Genomic DNA, 16,681 nt, shown 5'->3' on the forward strand with positions numbered 1-16,681 from the left:
CAGGGATCAGTAGAGAGATTCTGATGTCACTTCTACTCAATTGCTATATATTGCCTCTATTGATGAGGGAAGGGATCAATAGAGCAAATCTGATGTCACCTCTACTGAATTGCTATATGTTCCCTCTATTGATGAGGGAAGGGATCAATAGAGATAATCGGATGTGCCTTCTACTCAATTGCTATATATTCCTTAAATTGACGAGGGAAGGGATAAATAGAGAGAATCTGATGTCCCTTCTACTCAATTGCTATATAGTCCCTCTATTTATGAGGGAAGGGATCAATAGAGCAAATCTGATGTCACCTTTATTGAATTTTTATATATTCCTTCTATTGATGAGGGAAGTGATCAATAGAGAGAATCTGATGTCACTTCTACTCGATTGCTATATATTCCCTCTTTTGATGAGGGAAGGGATCAATAGAGCAAATCTGATGTCACCTCTACTGAATTGCTATATATTCCCTCTATTGATGAGGGAAGGGATCAATAGAGAGAATCTGATGTCACCTCTACTCAATTGCTATATAGTCCCTCTATTTATGAGGGAAGGGATCAATAGAGAGAATCTGATGTCACTTCTACTCAATTGCTATATATTCCCTCTATTGATGAGGGAAGGGATGAGTAGAGAGAATCTGATGTCACTTCTACTCAATTGCTATATATCCCCTCTATTGATGAGGGAAGGGATCAATAGAGAGATTCTGATGTCACTTCTACTCCATTGCTGTATATTCCCTCTATTGATGAGGGAAGGGATCAATAGAGAGAATCTCATGTCACTTCTACTCCATTGCTATATATTCCCTCTATTGATGAGGGAAGTGATCAGTAGAGAGATTCTGATGTCACTTCTACTCAATTGCTATATATTCCCTCTATTTATGAGGGAAGGGATCAATAGAGCGAATCTGATGTCACCTCTACTGAATTGCTATATATTCCCTCTATTGATGAGGGAAGGGATCAATAGAGAGAATCTGATGTGCCTTCTACTCAATTGCCATATATTCCTTAAATTGACGAGGGAAGGGATCAATAGAGCAAATCTGATGTCACCTTTACTGAATTTTTATATATTCCTTCTATTGATGAGGGAAGTGATCAATAGAGAGAATCTGATGTCACTTCTACTCGATTGCTATATATTCCCTCTATTGATGAGGGAAGGGATCAATAGAGCAACTCTGATGTCACCTCTACTGAATTGCTATATATTCCCTCTATTGATGAGGGAAGGGATCAATAGAGAGAATCTGATGTCGCCTCTACTCAATTGCTATATAGTCCCTCTATGTATGAGGGAAGGGATCAATAGAGAGAATCTGATGTCACTTCTACTCAATTGCTATATATTCCCTCTATTGATGAGGGAAGGGATCAATAGAGAGAATCTGATGTCCCTTCTACTCAATTGCTATATAGTCCCTCTATTTATGAGGGAAGGGATCAATAGAGCAAATCTGATGTCACCTTTACTGAATTTTTATATATTCCTTCTATTGATGAGGGAAGTGATCAATAGAGAGAATCTGATGTCACTTCTACTCGATTGCTATATATTCCCTCTATTGATGAGGGAAGGGATCAATAGAGCAACTCTGATGTCACCTCTACTGAATTGCTATATATTCCCTCTATTGATGAGGGAAGGGATCAATAGAGAGAATCTGATGTCGCCTCTACTCAATTGCTATATAGTCCCTCTATGTATGAGGGAAGGGATCAATAGAGAGAATCTGATGTCACTTCTACTCAATTGCTATATATTCCCTCTATTGATGAGGGAAGGGATGAGTAGAGAGAATCTGATGTCACTTCTACTCAATTGCTATATATCCCCTCTATTGATGAGTAAAGGAATCAATAGAGAGATTCTGATGTCACTTCTACTCCATTGCTGTATATTCCCTCTATTGATGAGGGAAGGGATCAATAGAGAGAATCTCATGTCACTTCTACTCCATTGCTATATATTCCCTCTATTGATGAGGGAAGTGATCAATAGAGAGAATCTGATGTCACTTCTACTCAATTGCTATATATTCCCTCTATTGATGAGGGAAGGGATGAGTAGAGAGAATCTGATGTCACTTCTACTCAATTGCTATATATTCCCTCTATTGAGGGAAGGGATCAATAGAGAAAATCTGATGGCACCTTTACTGAATTTTTATATATTCCTTCTATTGATGAGGGAAGTGATCAATAGAGAGAATCTGATGTCACTTCTACTCGATTGCTATATATTCCCTCTATTGATGAGGGAAGGGATCAATAGAGCAACTCTGATGTCACCTCTACTGAATTGCTATATATTCCCTCTATTGATGAGGGAAGGGATCAATAGAGAGAATCTGATGTCGCCTCTACTCAATTGCTATATAGTCCCTCTATGTATGAGGGAAGGGATCAATAGAGAAAATCTGATGTCACTTCTACTCAATTGCTATATATTCCCTCTATTGATGAGGGAAGGGATCAATAGAGAGAATCTGATGTCCCTTCTACTCAATTGCTATATAGTCCCTCTATTTATGAGGGAAGGGATCAATAGAGCAAATCTGATGTCACCTTTACTGAATTTTTATATATTCCTTCTATTGATGAGGGAAGTGATCAATAGAGAGAATCTGATGTCACTTCTACTCGATTGCTATATATTCCCTCTATTGATGAGGGAAGGGATCAATAGAGCAACTCTGATGTCACCTCTACTGAATTGCTATATTTTCCCTCTATTGATGAGGGAAGGGATCAATAGAGAGAATCTGATGTCGCCTCTACTCAATTGCTATATAGTCCCTCTATGTATGAGGGAAGGGATCAATAGAGAGAATCTGATGTCACTTCTACTCAATTGCTATATATTCCCTCTATTGATGAGGGAAGGGATGAGTAGAGAGAATCTGATGTCACTTCTACTCAATTGCTATATATCCCCTCTATTGATGAGTAAAGGAATCAATAGAGAGATTCTGATGTCACTTCTACTCCATTGCTGTATATTCCCTCTATTGATGAGGGAAGGGATCAATAGAGAGAATCTCATGTCACTTCTACTCCATTGCTATATATTCCCTCTATTGATGAGGGAAGTGATCAATAGAGAGAATCTGATGTCACTTCTACTCAATTGCTATATATTCCCTCTATTGATGAGGGAAGGGATGAGTAGAGAGAATCTGATGTCACTTCTACTCAATTGCTATATATTCCCTCTATTGAGGGAAGGGATCAATAGAGAAAATCTGATGGCACCTTTACTGAATTTTTATATATTCCTTCTATTGATGAGGGAAGTGATCAATAGAGAGAATCTGATGTCACTTCTACTCGATTGCTATATATTCCCTCTATTGATGAGGGAAGGGATCAATAGAGCAACTCTGATGTCACCTCTACTGAATTGCTATATATTCCCTCTATTGATGAGGGAAGGGATCAATAGAGAGAATCTGATGTCGCCTCTACTCAATTGCTATATAGTCCCTCTATGTATGAGGGAAGGGATCAATAGAGAGAATCTGATGTCACTTCTACTCAATTGCTATATATTCCCTCTATTGATGAGGGAAGGGATCAATAGAGAGAATCTGATGTCCCTTCTACTCAATTGCTATATAGTCCCTCTATTTATGAGGGAAGGGATCAATAGAGCAAATCTGATGTCACCTTTACTGAATTTTTATATATTCCTTCTATTGATGAGGGAAGTGATCAATAGAGAGAATCTGATGTCACTTCTACTCGATTGCTATATATTCCCTCTATTGATGAGGGAAGGGATCAATAGAGCAACTCTGATGTCACCTCTACTGAATTGCTATATATTCCCTCTATTGATGAGGGAAGGGATCAATAGAGAGAATCTGATGTCGCCTCTACTCAATTGCTATATAGTCCCTCTATGTATGAGGGAAGGGATCAATAGAGAGAATCTGATGTCACTTCTACTCAATTGCTATATATTCCCTCTATTGATGAGGGAAGGGATGAGTAGAGAGAATCTGATGTCACTTCTACTCAATTGCTATATATCCCCTCTATTGATGAGTAAAGGAATCAATAGAGAGATTCTGATGTCACTTCTACTCCATTGCTGTATATTCCCTCTATTGATGAGGGAAGGGATCAATAGAGAGAATCTCATGTCACTTCTACTCCATTGCTATATATTACCTCTATTGATGAGGGAAGTGATCAATAGAGAGAATCTGATGTCACTTCTACTCAATTGCTATATATTCCCTCTATTGATGAGGGAAGGGATGAGTAGAGAGAATCTGATGTCACTTCTACTCAATTGCTATATATTCCCTCTATTGAGGGAAGGGATCAATAGAGAAAATCTGATGTCCCTTCTACTCAATTGCTATATATTCTCTCTATTGATGAGGGAAGGGATCAATAGAGAGAATCTGATGTCACTTCTACTCAATTGCTATATATTCCCTCTATTGATGAGGGAAGGGATGAGTAGAGAGAATCTGATGTCACTTCTACTCAATTGCTATATATTCCCTCTATTGAGGGAAGGGATCAATAGAGAAAATCTGATGTCCCTTCTACTCAATTGCTATATATTCTCTCTATTGATGAGGGAAGGGATCAATAGAGAGATTTTGATGTCACTTCTACTCAATTGTTATATATTCCCTCTATTGATGAGGGCAGGGATCAGTAGAGAGATTCTGATGTCACTTCTACTCAATTGCTATATATTCCCTCTATTGATGAGGGAAGAGATCAATAGAGCAAATCTGATGTCACCTCTACTGAATTGCTATATGTTCCCTCTATTGATGAGGGAAGGGATCAATAGAGATAATCTGATGTCCCTTCTACTCAATTGCTACATATTCCCTCTATTGATGAGGAAAGGGATCGATAGAGAGATTCTGATGTCACTTCTACTCAATTGCTATATATTCCCTCTATTGATGAGGTAAGGGATCAATAGAGCAAATCTGATGTCACCTCTACTGAATTGCTATATATTCCCTCTATTGATGAGGGAAGGGATCAATAGAGAGAATCTGATGTGCCTTCTACTCAATTGCTATATATTCCCTCTATTGACGAGTGAAGGGATAAATAGACAGAATCTGATGCCCCTTCTACTCAATTGCTATATATTCCCTCTATTGATAAGGAAAGGGATCAATAGAGTTAATCTGATGTCACTTCTAATCAATTGCTATATATTCTCTCTATTGATGAGGGAAGTGATCAATAGAGAGAATCTGATGTCACCTCTACTCAATTGCTATATATTCCCTCTATTGATGAGGGAAGGGATCAATAGAGCGAATCTGATGTCACCTCTACTGAATTGCTATATATTCCCTCTGTTGATGAGGGAAGGGATCAGTAGAGAGAATCTGATGTCACTTCTACTCAATTGCTATATAGTCCCTCTATTGATGAGGGAATGGATGAATAGAGCGAATCTGATGTCACCTTTACTGAATTTCTATATAGTCCCTCTATTGATGAGGGAAGTGATCAATAGAGATAATCTGATGTCACTTCTACTCAATTGCTATATATTCCCTCTATTGATGAATGAGGGAAGGGATCAATAGAGCAAATCTGATGTCACCTCTACTTAATTGCTACATATTCCCTCTATTGATTAGGGAAGGGATCAATAGAGAGAATCTGATGTCACCTCTACTCAATTGCTACATATTCCCTCTATTAATGAGGGAAGGGATCAATAGAGAGAATCTGATGTCACTTCTACTCAATTGCTATATATTCCCTCTATTGATAAGGGAAGGGATGAGTAGAGAGAATCTGATGTCACTTCTACTCAATTGCTATATATTCCCTCTATTGATGAGGGAAGGAATCAGTAGAGAGATTCTGATGTCACTTCTACTCCATTGCTGTATATTCCCTCTATTGATGAGGGAAGGGATCAATAGAGAGAATCTCAGGTCACTTCTACTCCATTGCTCTATATGCCCTGTATTGATGAAGGACGTGATCAATAGAGATAATCTGATGTCTCTTCTACTCAATTGCTATATATTCCCTCTATTGAGGGAAGGGATCAATAGAGAAAAGCTGATGTCCCTTCTACTCAATTGCTATATATTCTCTCTATTGATGAGGGAAGGGATCAATAGAGAGATTTTGATGTCACTTCTACTCAATTGTTATATATTCCCTCTATTGATGAGGGCAGGGATCAGTAGAGAGATTCTGATGTCACTTCTACTCAATTGCTATATATTCCCTCTATTGATGAGGGAAGGGATCAATAGAGCAAATCTGATATCACCTCTACTGAATTGCTATATGTTCCCTCTATTGATGAGGGAAGGGATCAATAGAGAGAATCTGATGTCGCTTTTACTCAATTGCTATATATTCCCTCTATTGGTGAGGGAAGGGATCAATAGAGCGAATCTGATGTCACCTTTACTGAATTTCTATATATTCCCTCTATTGATGAGTGAAGGGATCAATGGAGCAAATCTGATGTCACCTCTACTGAATTGCTATATATTCCCTCTATTGATGAGGGAAGGGATCAATAGAGAGAATCTGATGTCACCTCTACTCAATTGCTATATATTCCCTCTATTGATGAGGGAAGGGATCAATAGAGAGAATCGGATGTCACTTCTACTCAATTGCTATATATTCCCTCTATTGATGAGGGAAGGGATCAATAGAGCGAATCTGATGTCACCTCTACTGAATTGCTATATATTCCCTCTGTTGATGAGAGAAGGGGTCAATAGAGAGAATCTGATGTCACTTCTACTCAATTGCTATTTATTCCCTCTATTGATGAGGGAAGGGATCAATAGAGCGAATCTGATGTCACCTTTACTGAATTTCTATATATTCCCTCTATTGATGAGGGAAGTGATCAATAGAGAGAATCTGATGTCACTTCTACTCAATTGCTATATATTCCCTCTATTTATGAGGGAAGGGATCAATAGGGAGAATCTGATGTCACTTCTACTTAATTGCTATATAATCCCTCTATTGAGGAAGGAAGGGATCAATAGAGAAAATCTGATGTCACTTCTACTCAATTGCTATATATGCCCTCTATTGATGAGCTAAGGGATCAATAGAGAGAATCTGATATCACTTCTACCCAATTGCTATACATATGCCATCTATTGATGAGCTAAGGGATCAATAGAGAGAATCTGATGTCACTTTTACTCAATTGCTATACATTCCCTCTATTGATGAGGGAAGGGATCAATAGAGAGAATCTGATGTCACTTCTACTCAATTGCTCTATATTCCCTCTATTGATGAGGTGAGGGAAGGGATCAATAGAGAGAATCTGATGTCACTTCTACTCAATTGCTATATATTCTCTCTATTGATGACAGAAGGGATCAGTAGAGAGAATATGATGTCACCTCTACTCCATTGCTATACATTCCCTCTATTGATGAGGGAAGGGATCAATAGAGTGAATCTGATGTCCCTTCTACTTCATTGCTATATATTCCCTCTATTGATGAGGGAAGGGATCAATAGAGCGAATCTGATGTCACTTCTTCTCAATTGCTATATATTCCCTCTATTGATGAGGGAAGGGATCAATAGAGCGAATCTGATGTCACTTCTTCTCAATTGCTATATATTCCCTCTATTGATTCCTTCCTGTAGTATGAGTTGATGATCACTACTGGTGCTGCATACAACAACTGCAATTTCTCCAGGGGGTCTTTTTTGGCTGTGGGTGATTGTTATCCAATAATAAAATCATTTATTAAACACTTTTCTGTCCTGCATTTGAAAAAAGAATGGCATGAGTCGGATAGTGGGAAGCAGTGAAAAGGAGAGTCATCACAGGAGGATAGTAAAACAAGGGGTAGGACAGTGAGTTAGAAGTCAGGGGGCATAGACACGGCCCTCATTCCTACCTGCACCATCATTATCTCAGACTGTTTACTAGAATGACCCTGTTTCTGTGTCTCGCTTCTCCTCTGCAGTTACATCATCACATGCGCAACGTTCACTTTAAAACCTCTTCTGGTGACAGCATCTACTTCGATGCTAATGGGGACCCACCCGTGTTGTATGAAATTTGCAACTGGAAGCACTTTTATCCCAACGCGGCTGAAAGTACCAAGGTGGGAAGCTTTCGTCTCAACCCTTTAGGGGAGCCTCAATTGGTGATCAATGACAGCGACATCCATTGGCACCAATTGTTTACGCAGGTAAGACCACTCGCAGAGGTTAGGAAAGACCGCGGGAGAATAGTTAAATATCCCAATAAATGTATTGATCACACAAAGTTCATCAATAGGTAATGAGGCAACGACTTCACTGATTATATTCATTTATAAAATGCTGGCAGGCAAAAGCTTTTCTTTAAATGTACTACGGTTTATTTGTTTGTTTGTTTGTTTGTTTGTTTATTTATGTGTAATACGCACCAGACAGAAAGGTATCAGGGCACCAAAGGTACATGAATATTGTCAGTTTAGGGTTACACAGTTATACAGTAGACAGTTGATTGCAAGGAATACACTTACAGTTTGCCAAATCCAGATAACATAATATAAATTTAAAAGAGACGTTCATCACCAGAAAGGCATAATAAAGTCTATATACAATGCATAAGAGTGGAGACAGTGACTAGGGCAGATTAGAGGTAATTTTCCTTGAGCCAGTTAATGATGTTATATCTGATTTTCAGATATGTTTGACCCGCCCTCAGGGAAATAGGAAAGAGTGGTCAGTGCAGGGGGATTCCCTGTTGGGGATTCCCTATTACTTAATGTTTCACTCCTGTTCTAACTGGGGTTCTGTAATGAATCAGCCATCTATTCTTTGCAACTCCCTTTGAGCGGTGCAAGTTGAAATACTATGCTCATGGATCTGCTTGTATGTGCCATGTTGTCAGTAGTTGTTCACATGATCAGTGTCTTCGTTTACTGGGAATGGCAACTTATCTTTTTGGTTTCTCTCTCTTTTCTCTGAAACACCTGCGTCTCAGGTGTTTCTGGGCACTGGTTTTCCTCTGTTGCTGTCTTGAGGAGTGTTTGTCATTACACCAATGGCCTGAAGCTGTAGATATATTTATACAAAAGATTTAGCACACTGTTACCATTTGTCTTATTTGCACTTTACACAATACTTGCTTATTTTCCTATAAACGTTTAATCTTAGCAAGCTGTTCGTCAGTGGATTTTCCTGTTTAGTAATTTGCCAGTCAAGTGTTAACTAGTTTGCTTAAGGAGTACAATTGTGTGATTCAGTTGCTAACTTGAGTTCTTTTTACTTTGAATGTTCTTGTTCCGTTTACTGTTTTATGCTTTTTAGTAGTTGCATGCTTTGCTATTATCATAGGAATGACTTCCTATTGCTTTTTCATTGCTTTTGACTTTCTGCTTACTTGAATGATGGCAATATTTTGTTACGCATTTGTCTTTCCTTTCTTTCAGACTCCCTCCTGTTCTGTCGTCTTGCTCCTTTTTTTCTGTAATGTAAAATAAAATGTATTTCACAAATCTTTTATTGCATGCCTATAACATGTGTAATTTGGCTTCTGATGGGCGGGTAAGCATGGTAACCTGATAGTTAAAAGACAATACAGGCTGGTGCATAATGTGATAAGTGAAGGGGAGATTTTGCTGTGTTGCACCACCCAATCCAAGATAAGCTGGGAGATCTTATGATGTACCAGGCTGTGTAAGAAAGATGAAGAAACTGGAGGGTTCACCACATACAAACACGGGGAAAAAACTGGGGCATAGCAATCAGCAAAAATATTGCTATATTTTTGTAACCTTGCTAGGCCAATTCAATAATTCAAATTCATGTAGATCAAAAAAGTTAAAATGTTATTATTGTATAACACTTGGTTACTTTTTACACACAGGTGTATTTTACATCGTCATACACATGTTATTCAACAAAGAAGCATTGTATCTTCTTTGCAAATCATATTAGTACAATGAAAGAATATATATAAATCAGAAAGGTTTACATTTACAAAATCACTCTTCATGTGGACATATTTGTTTCATGAAAGAGTTTCTTCACATTTCCATTTTACATTATCCTAATAATTTGATAGGCGTCAGTCACTTAGCTCCTGTGACTGCTACAGCATGTTAAGTCCTATCTCTAACTACGCGTTTCGGGCGCTTCTCACCCTTCTTCAGGTTTTAATATTGGGTATGTTCTTGTACTCTTTCCTGCAGAAAGATATGATATGTATACTAAATCAGAAAATAAACTCTATCTTGCCACAACACTTGATAGAATACTCTGTGGTCAAATGTGCATTTACCTACTAACGTTAAAATTGGTCTTGGAGCCTGGACGGAATTTCTTTGTGCTTAAAACACGTGATGGTCACTGTAAAATATGTATAAATGTTGCTTTAGTGTAACCTCAGTTGGTGTGGACGAGTACAGAGGAAGCACGTGCTCAATAAACCCTGGGTCCCCCTGCACATCGTCTGGATTCAGAATAGTGACAGTATGCCTGCTGATTAACATAAATCTAAAATCACAAATTGAATGTGTGCAATCGTATGTCTTTCAGAGACAAAATGTTTCGTAACAGGTGATACGATTGCACAAATTCAATTTGTGATTTTAGAATCAGTAAAACTACTGAGAAGGGGAGGCAATCTAGTCAAATTACTACAATAAAGAGAAATATACTGGATAGAAAAATTGGACACAATGTACCCCCGTGGGATGAACATTGACTGGGATTTGAATTGTTATTTATGAGGATTGGAATTGCGTCCATGGGTAGCTAGGGTATTCTGAATAGGTCCCCAAACTAGGATTGATATGAGTGGGAATACTAATTGCTTGCCTCAGTATTAACATTTTGAACCTTGAATGACGAACTGAATTTACTATATGCTGGTATTCACATAATTAAGTGTCCACCAACGTGCGTGTATGTTATCAGGATATTGAGACAAACAGACATGTGGTTCCACCGTCAAATATATCATTGTATCATTCAGGTGGAGCAAAGTGTATTAAGCTTTTTGATTTGAATTGAAAAGGTACCTCCCGACTTTAGTCTTAATACTGTTCACACACCAAAAGGCAGTATAGGAACCATTACAAAATGGCACCCGCGGTACGGACGCAATCGAAATAGTAAAAGGACCCCTATAGGATGTATCGTTTGGTTGCTTAGCGACAGTCTGTGAAGACAGAGAACATTGCCGCGGAGCAGAACTTAGCTCGCATTGCCAGAACACGAAGGAGGTAACTTTACTTACGCCGTCTAACACCAGAGAAGCAGTGATACATTTATTATATTGAGACATTTACTGATCGTACATTCCCGCACTAGGAGTGACACCATTACAACACTGCGACGGCCGAACAGACCCCTTGAAAGCAGAATACGATAGACGCCAACAGTTGCCGTGGCAACACACACGGGACCCTTACGCAGGTAGGCGAGTGCACAGCACTTTGATGCCTCATAAGGAATATAGCTATCCATACTAGGCTTTTTTTAGCATTAACACATACATCTTACATGATTCTAGTGCTTTGTCCCTCCGCTCTAGAAGGAAGAGTGAAAGTGATTACAAGCACTTGATCGTCTCCACGTTTAAGCAGCATATATTACAATTGGGGTAAGCACAATTTATGTTAATCAGCAGGCATACTGTCACTATTCTGAATCCAGACGGTGTGCAGGGGGCCTAAGCGCTTTATTGAGCGTGTGATCCTTCTGTACTCGTCCATATCAACTGAGTTTACACTAAAGCAACATTTATACAGATTTTACAGTGAGCATCACGTGTTTTAAGCACAGAGACATTCCGTCCAGGCTCCAAGAGCGATTGTAAGGTTAGTAGTTGAATGTACATTTGACCAGAGTATTCTATCAAGTGTTGTGGCAAGATAGAGTTTATTTTCTGATTTAGTGTACATATTATATCTTTCTGCAGGAAACAGGACAAGAAAATACCCAATATTAAAATCTGAAGAAGGGCGAGAAGCGCCTGAATCACGTAGTTAAAGATAGGACTTAAAATGCTGTAGCAGTCACAGGAGCTAAGTGACTGACCCCTATGAAATTATTGGGATAATGTAAAATGGAAATGTGAAGAAACTAGTTAATGAAACAAATATGTCCACATGAAGAGTGATTTTGTAAATGTAAACCTTTCTGATTTATATATATTCTTTCATTGTACTAATATGATTTGCAAAGAAGATACTATGCTTTTTTGTTGAATAACATGTGTATGACGATGTAAAATACACCTGTGTGTAAAAAGTAACCAATTGTTATACAATTATAACATTTGAACTTTTTGATCTAAATGAATTTGAATTATTGAATTTGCCTAGCAAAGTTACAAAAATATTGCAATTTTTTTGCTGATTGCTGTTCCTCAATTTGTTCCCGTGTTTGTATGCAGTGAAACCTCCAGTTTCTTGATTAGTTCAGTAATGGTAGCACTTTACTAACTGGGTGCACCTGGAATTCATTTAACAGTAGATTTGAGTCACATTATAACACCAGTAGAACTGAGCAATCAATATTGGTGTGCATCTCCACATCCAACTTCCCCTGTGTAAGAAAGATGATCAGATAGTGTGAACTTCCTACTTCCCCAGCTGGAGATTTATGGCCCAAGGATGTTATGGCATTAACTTGTGAAGTTGTTTATTGTTACAAAATTCTGGTACTTTCAACAATACAGAAAATAGTTCTAGGCTTTCAAAAGCTGATATAGTGAGTTGTGTTTACCTGAATGTACACATTTGCGCACCTCAGTGAAATTCCCCAGACTCACAACTGTGTAGGTTTGCAGGGGACCAGGCCTAGCAGCCACGTCCACCAGACCTGTTTGGTATTCATAGTCTGGTAACCCTTACAAGTGGAAAGGACATGAAAGACCGTAAACCCTGTTCTATTCTGCTTTATTATTCTTGATTATAAATGGGTTAGATACATATCATAAGGTTTGATTTATGTAGAAATGAATGGCAAACAAATAAAGGCATATTTTTACATGTAGCAATAGAACATCACAAAGGATTATTTTGCAAACTACCAGATGCACAGCCAGGAAAAACCTAGACTGTGAAAAGTCCCTACTCTAAACTCACGGACCAATTAGGCCAAGCAAGATGGAATATATGGCAAGGAACTATATAGATAGATAGAAGGATGGAGAAAATGTTGATCCAATATGATAACAGCAGATAGGACACTAGACTAGTGTCAACTATCAGATGAGGTAATAAAAGACCCAACAAGGTTAATGCAGGGATGTTTTTATCAAATAAAGATAACCAACAGGAGAACAGGTCACTGGAATAGCGTCAGGAGTCTGATGACGTAATAGGTCACAATCATGTAGGAACACTTTTTATAAACAATGACCAATAGGTAAACAAAGATAGGACAACTATGTCAGTGACTGATAAAGAAATGTAAGCCTCACAATTGGCCTAGGAGATTATATGTAATGAGCTCCACAAGCAGTATATTAAGGGGCCACAAAGTTTAGCAGAGCAATCTCAGAAGAACCCAAGATGGAAGAGAAGCCGCCCCACAGACAGCAAGGTACTGCGCCATGTTAGAAGAAGGAGGCAAACAAAAGGGTGACATCTTAGCCAAAGATTTTATGTAAATCAATAAGAAAAAGACCTACATTTCCCTATAACTAAAGGGATTGCCCTACCTAAATAAAATAATAACTAGGGTGCTCGTCACAGGGTAATTGTCCAAAGTATAAAGTTTGTCCTCTGTCCAAAAACGATCCCCTTCTGACGTAAGGTCACCACTCAAAATCTATCCTCTTCTGACCTAAGGCCACTACTTAAAAGGGATTCAGCGCAACCACAAAAAGGGGCCCAGGTGAATGACTCCCTACGCCTGGCCCAGATTTACAGCAGTTTGGATTAGCTCCTGTAGCTCCTAATGGGGGCTTTTGCAGTCCTTCTCAAGTGTCCAATGACCCTTCTGATTAAGTGCCTCTAGATCAAGGTTTGGCTTTCTCTTCCAATGTGGTGTTATTACTCACAGTTCCTCTTACTGGGACTATTACTCTCACAAACACTATGCTGAGGGAGAATACTCCTGTATGCTTCCTTACTTATACTGCAGTGTCCACATCTACTGAGATTGTCCCTGCATGAGTCTTCTATTGAGTCCTTGCATTCATATACACCAGTGATGGCAAACCTTTTTGAGCACAAGTGCCCAAACAGCAAAACAAAACGACTTATTTTTTTCAAAGTGCCAACACTGCAATTAAACCTGAATAACAAGGTTTTAGTTTAGAAAAAAACAATTTGTACAGTTTTTCAAACTAATTAACAGCTTTTGTTTAAAAAGAAAAACACAATAACAGAGCTTTCCATTAAACATTTTTTTATTGAAAAAAACAAAAAAAACTCAAACAACAACTGTACACGTGCATGTATTTTTTCTAAAGACACCTTTTGTGGGCACAATTAATGTGATTTTTGCTGTTGTATGCATGCTGATAACTTGTCAAACCTTGGCTCATACTCTGTTAGTTTAAGAGCAACACATACAGCACTGAGTTCATTTGTTAGTCTATTTCTGGCATCACATTTGATATAATTCAATGATGAAAACAGCTGCTCACAAGCATAGGATGACCCAAACAAAGAAAGAAAAGCAATCCCAAGTGTTTTCATTGACTTAAAATTATTTGGCAGAGAATTCCACACTTTAAGGATTTCATTTTCCAAACTAGCAACTGTGCTGTCCTCTGTTATCCCTTCACACTCCATCTTCTCAAGTGTTGCACGCAGGTCATAGAATTTATTTTTCCAGATAGAGCTTTCTTGAAATTCCAGTAGCTCCATTTCAAGATTTTCTGAATCTAACCAGTGTAAGCAGGAAAGAACAAGTTCTTCACATTTGGCTTTATCTGGAGACGTAAGAAAACACAGGGTTGTCTCCATCTTACGGAACTGTAAAAATCTGTTACTAAAATTCTCCTTTGCAACCCCTATAATGCTAGAAAATTCCTTGTAGATTTCATGATGGTTTGGATAGTCTGTAAATGTTGTAGAATTTTCCAAATGCATTTTTAGATTTGGAAAACATTTCATCTGCCCACTTTCAAGGTCTCTTTCAAAAACCTGCAGTTTTCTCTCAAATGTTCTGATATCAGAAAACATCATTTCTGCTGTTTTCCCTAAACCTTGCAGTTTTTTGTTCAGTACGTTGAAGTGTATTGTAAAATCAGTAAAAACATATGAGGTTGGTGAGCCAGGTCATATTAGTGAGCTGTGGATGTTCCTGTCCCTTTTCATTCATAAACAGCCTAATTTCATCCAAGCAGGCTACAAATCTCTCCAAGACCCTTCCTCTGCTTAGCCACCATACATTATTCTACATAAGTGAAGTATTATACTGTGCCTGTACCTCATCAACAAGTGCTTGAAAATGTCGACAATTAAGAGCACGAGCCATGATGTAATTCACCATTTTTGTGACATCCTTGAGAATATCGTCTAATTTGTTGCTGCTTTCCTTGGCACAAAGAGCTTTTTGATGTATAATACAATGAAATTGAATGACTGGATGCTTTGCTTCTTTAACAAAAAACTGTATGAAACCAGATGTTACCCCCACCATGGAAGGTGCCCCATCACTAGTAACTGAAACCACTTTTTCTGGCCTTATGTCTTGTGACAAAAAAGCCTCCATCACAGCATTGTAGATATCTATCCTTTGTGTTCTTCCAGGCAAAGACACCAGTTTCATGAGTTCTTCTCTCATGGTGTCACCAACAGCATAACGAAAAAGCCTGCAGCACGATGCACGTCTCACGTAATGAGAAACTAAACTTTCCAGCGCGCTGACTCATTAAACATGCCTGCGCCCAGAGCCAGCGGTGCACATGCGCAGTGCTACTGAGTCTCGTGAGGTGGGGAAGGCGGGTCTAGGTCCTAGCGGGGGGCGTGGCTTCAGGGTTCTGATGCCGTGACTACAGTGTATGACTGTAGTCACGGCGTGCCCACAGAGACGGCTTGGTGTGCCGGCAGCGACACGCGTGCCGCGCGTTCGCCATCACTGATATACACTGTGACGAGGGAGATTACTCTTGTGTACTTCTTCCCTTGTATCTTTATTTTTACATGCACTGTGATGAGGGAGAATACTCACATATACTGTACCCAGGGTGATGACTCCTGTATGCTTCTTCCCTTTCATTCACTGGTTATTCCAGGGGTTGCGGGCTGGAGCCTTCCTGAAAAACACTCCCAGCATTTCTCTCTCTGCATTCTCTCCTGCTTGTGTGGCTCAGCAGAACCCTGGGGCTGATGGTTCCAGTGCTGTTTGGGGACCACACGTTCCACCTCCTAGATTTAATACCACCGCTTTGGTTACTCCAGTCTTCAAAGGAGTCGTTTCCACACCGGCTCATAGACTGCTTCTGTGACTGCATTTAGTTTTCCTTTCTCTCGAGGATCAGCTTCTCCCCATGGTCTTTACCTTCACAGGTATGAATGTCCTGAGCTCTTTTGACTTGAGGCCGCTTCCTCCTTTACCAAGTCCTTTCTGTCTATTGATGTCATGTTGCTGGTCATGTTGAGGCCACCTTATTGTTTAAGGCTATGTTGGGAGAGCGTTGAGGAATGAAGCTATCCCGTGACAAGTGGCGTTTGAAGTCGGGCATGTGTTTGGCTCA

The 16,681-nt window shown here is 39.0% G+C and overlaps 1 protein-coding gene across 1 annotated transcript in view; it reads left to right on the top strand.

Moving 5' to 3' along the window:
• The window catches only part of LOC138568888 (vomeronasal type-2 receptor 26-like), a 133,156-nt gene that overhangs the window by 20,968 nt on the left and 95,507 nt on the right, over positions 1–16,681 (top strand). The window contains exon 2 of the mRNA XM_069646669.1: positions 7,989–8,216. Within this exon, the coding sequence (XP_069502770.1) occupies positions 7,989–8,216 (228 nt within the window). The remainder of the gene's footprint in view (positions 1–7,988; positions 8,217–16,681) is intronic.

Source organism: Ambystoma mexicanum, chromosome 2q (assembly GCF_040938575.1).
Source record: "Ambystoma mexicanum isolate Mex_15411 chromosome 2q, UKY_AmexF1_1, whole genome shotgun sequence".
Classification (NCBI taxonomy): Eukaryota; Metazoa; Chordata; class Amphibia; order Caudata; family Ambystomatidae; genus Ambystoma; species Ambystoma mexicanum.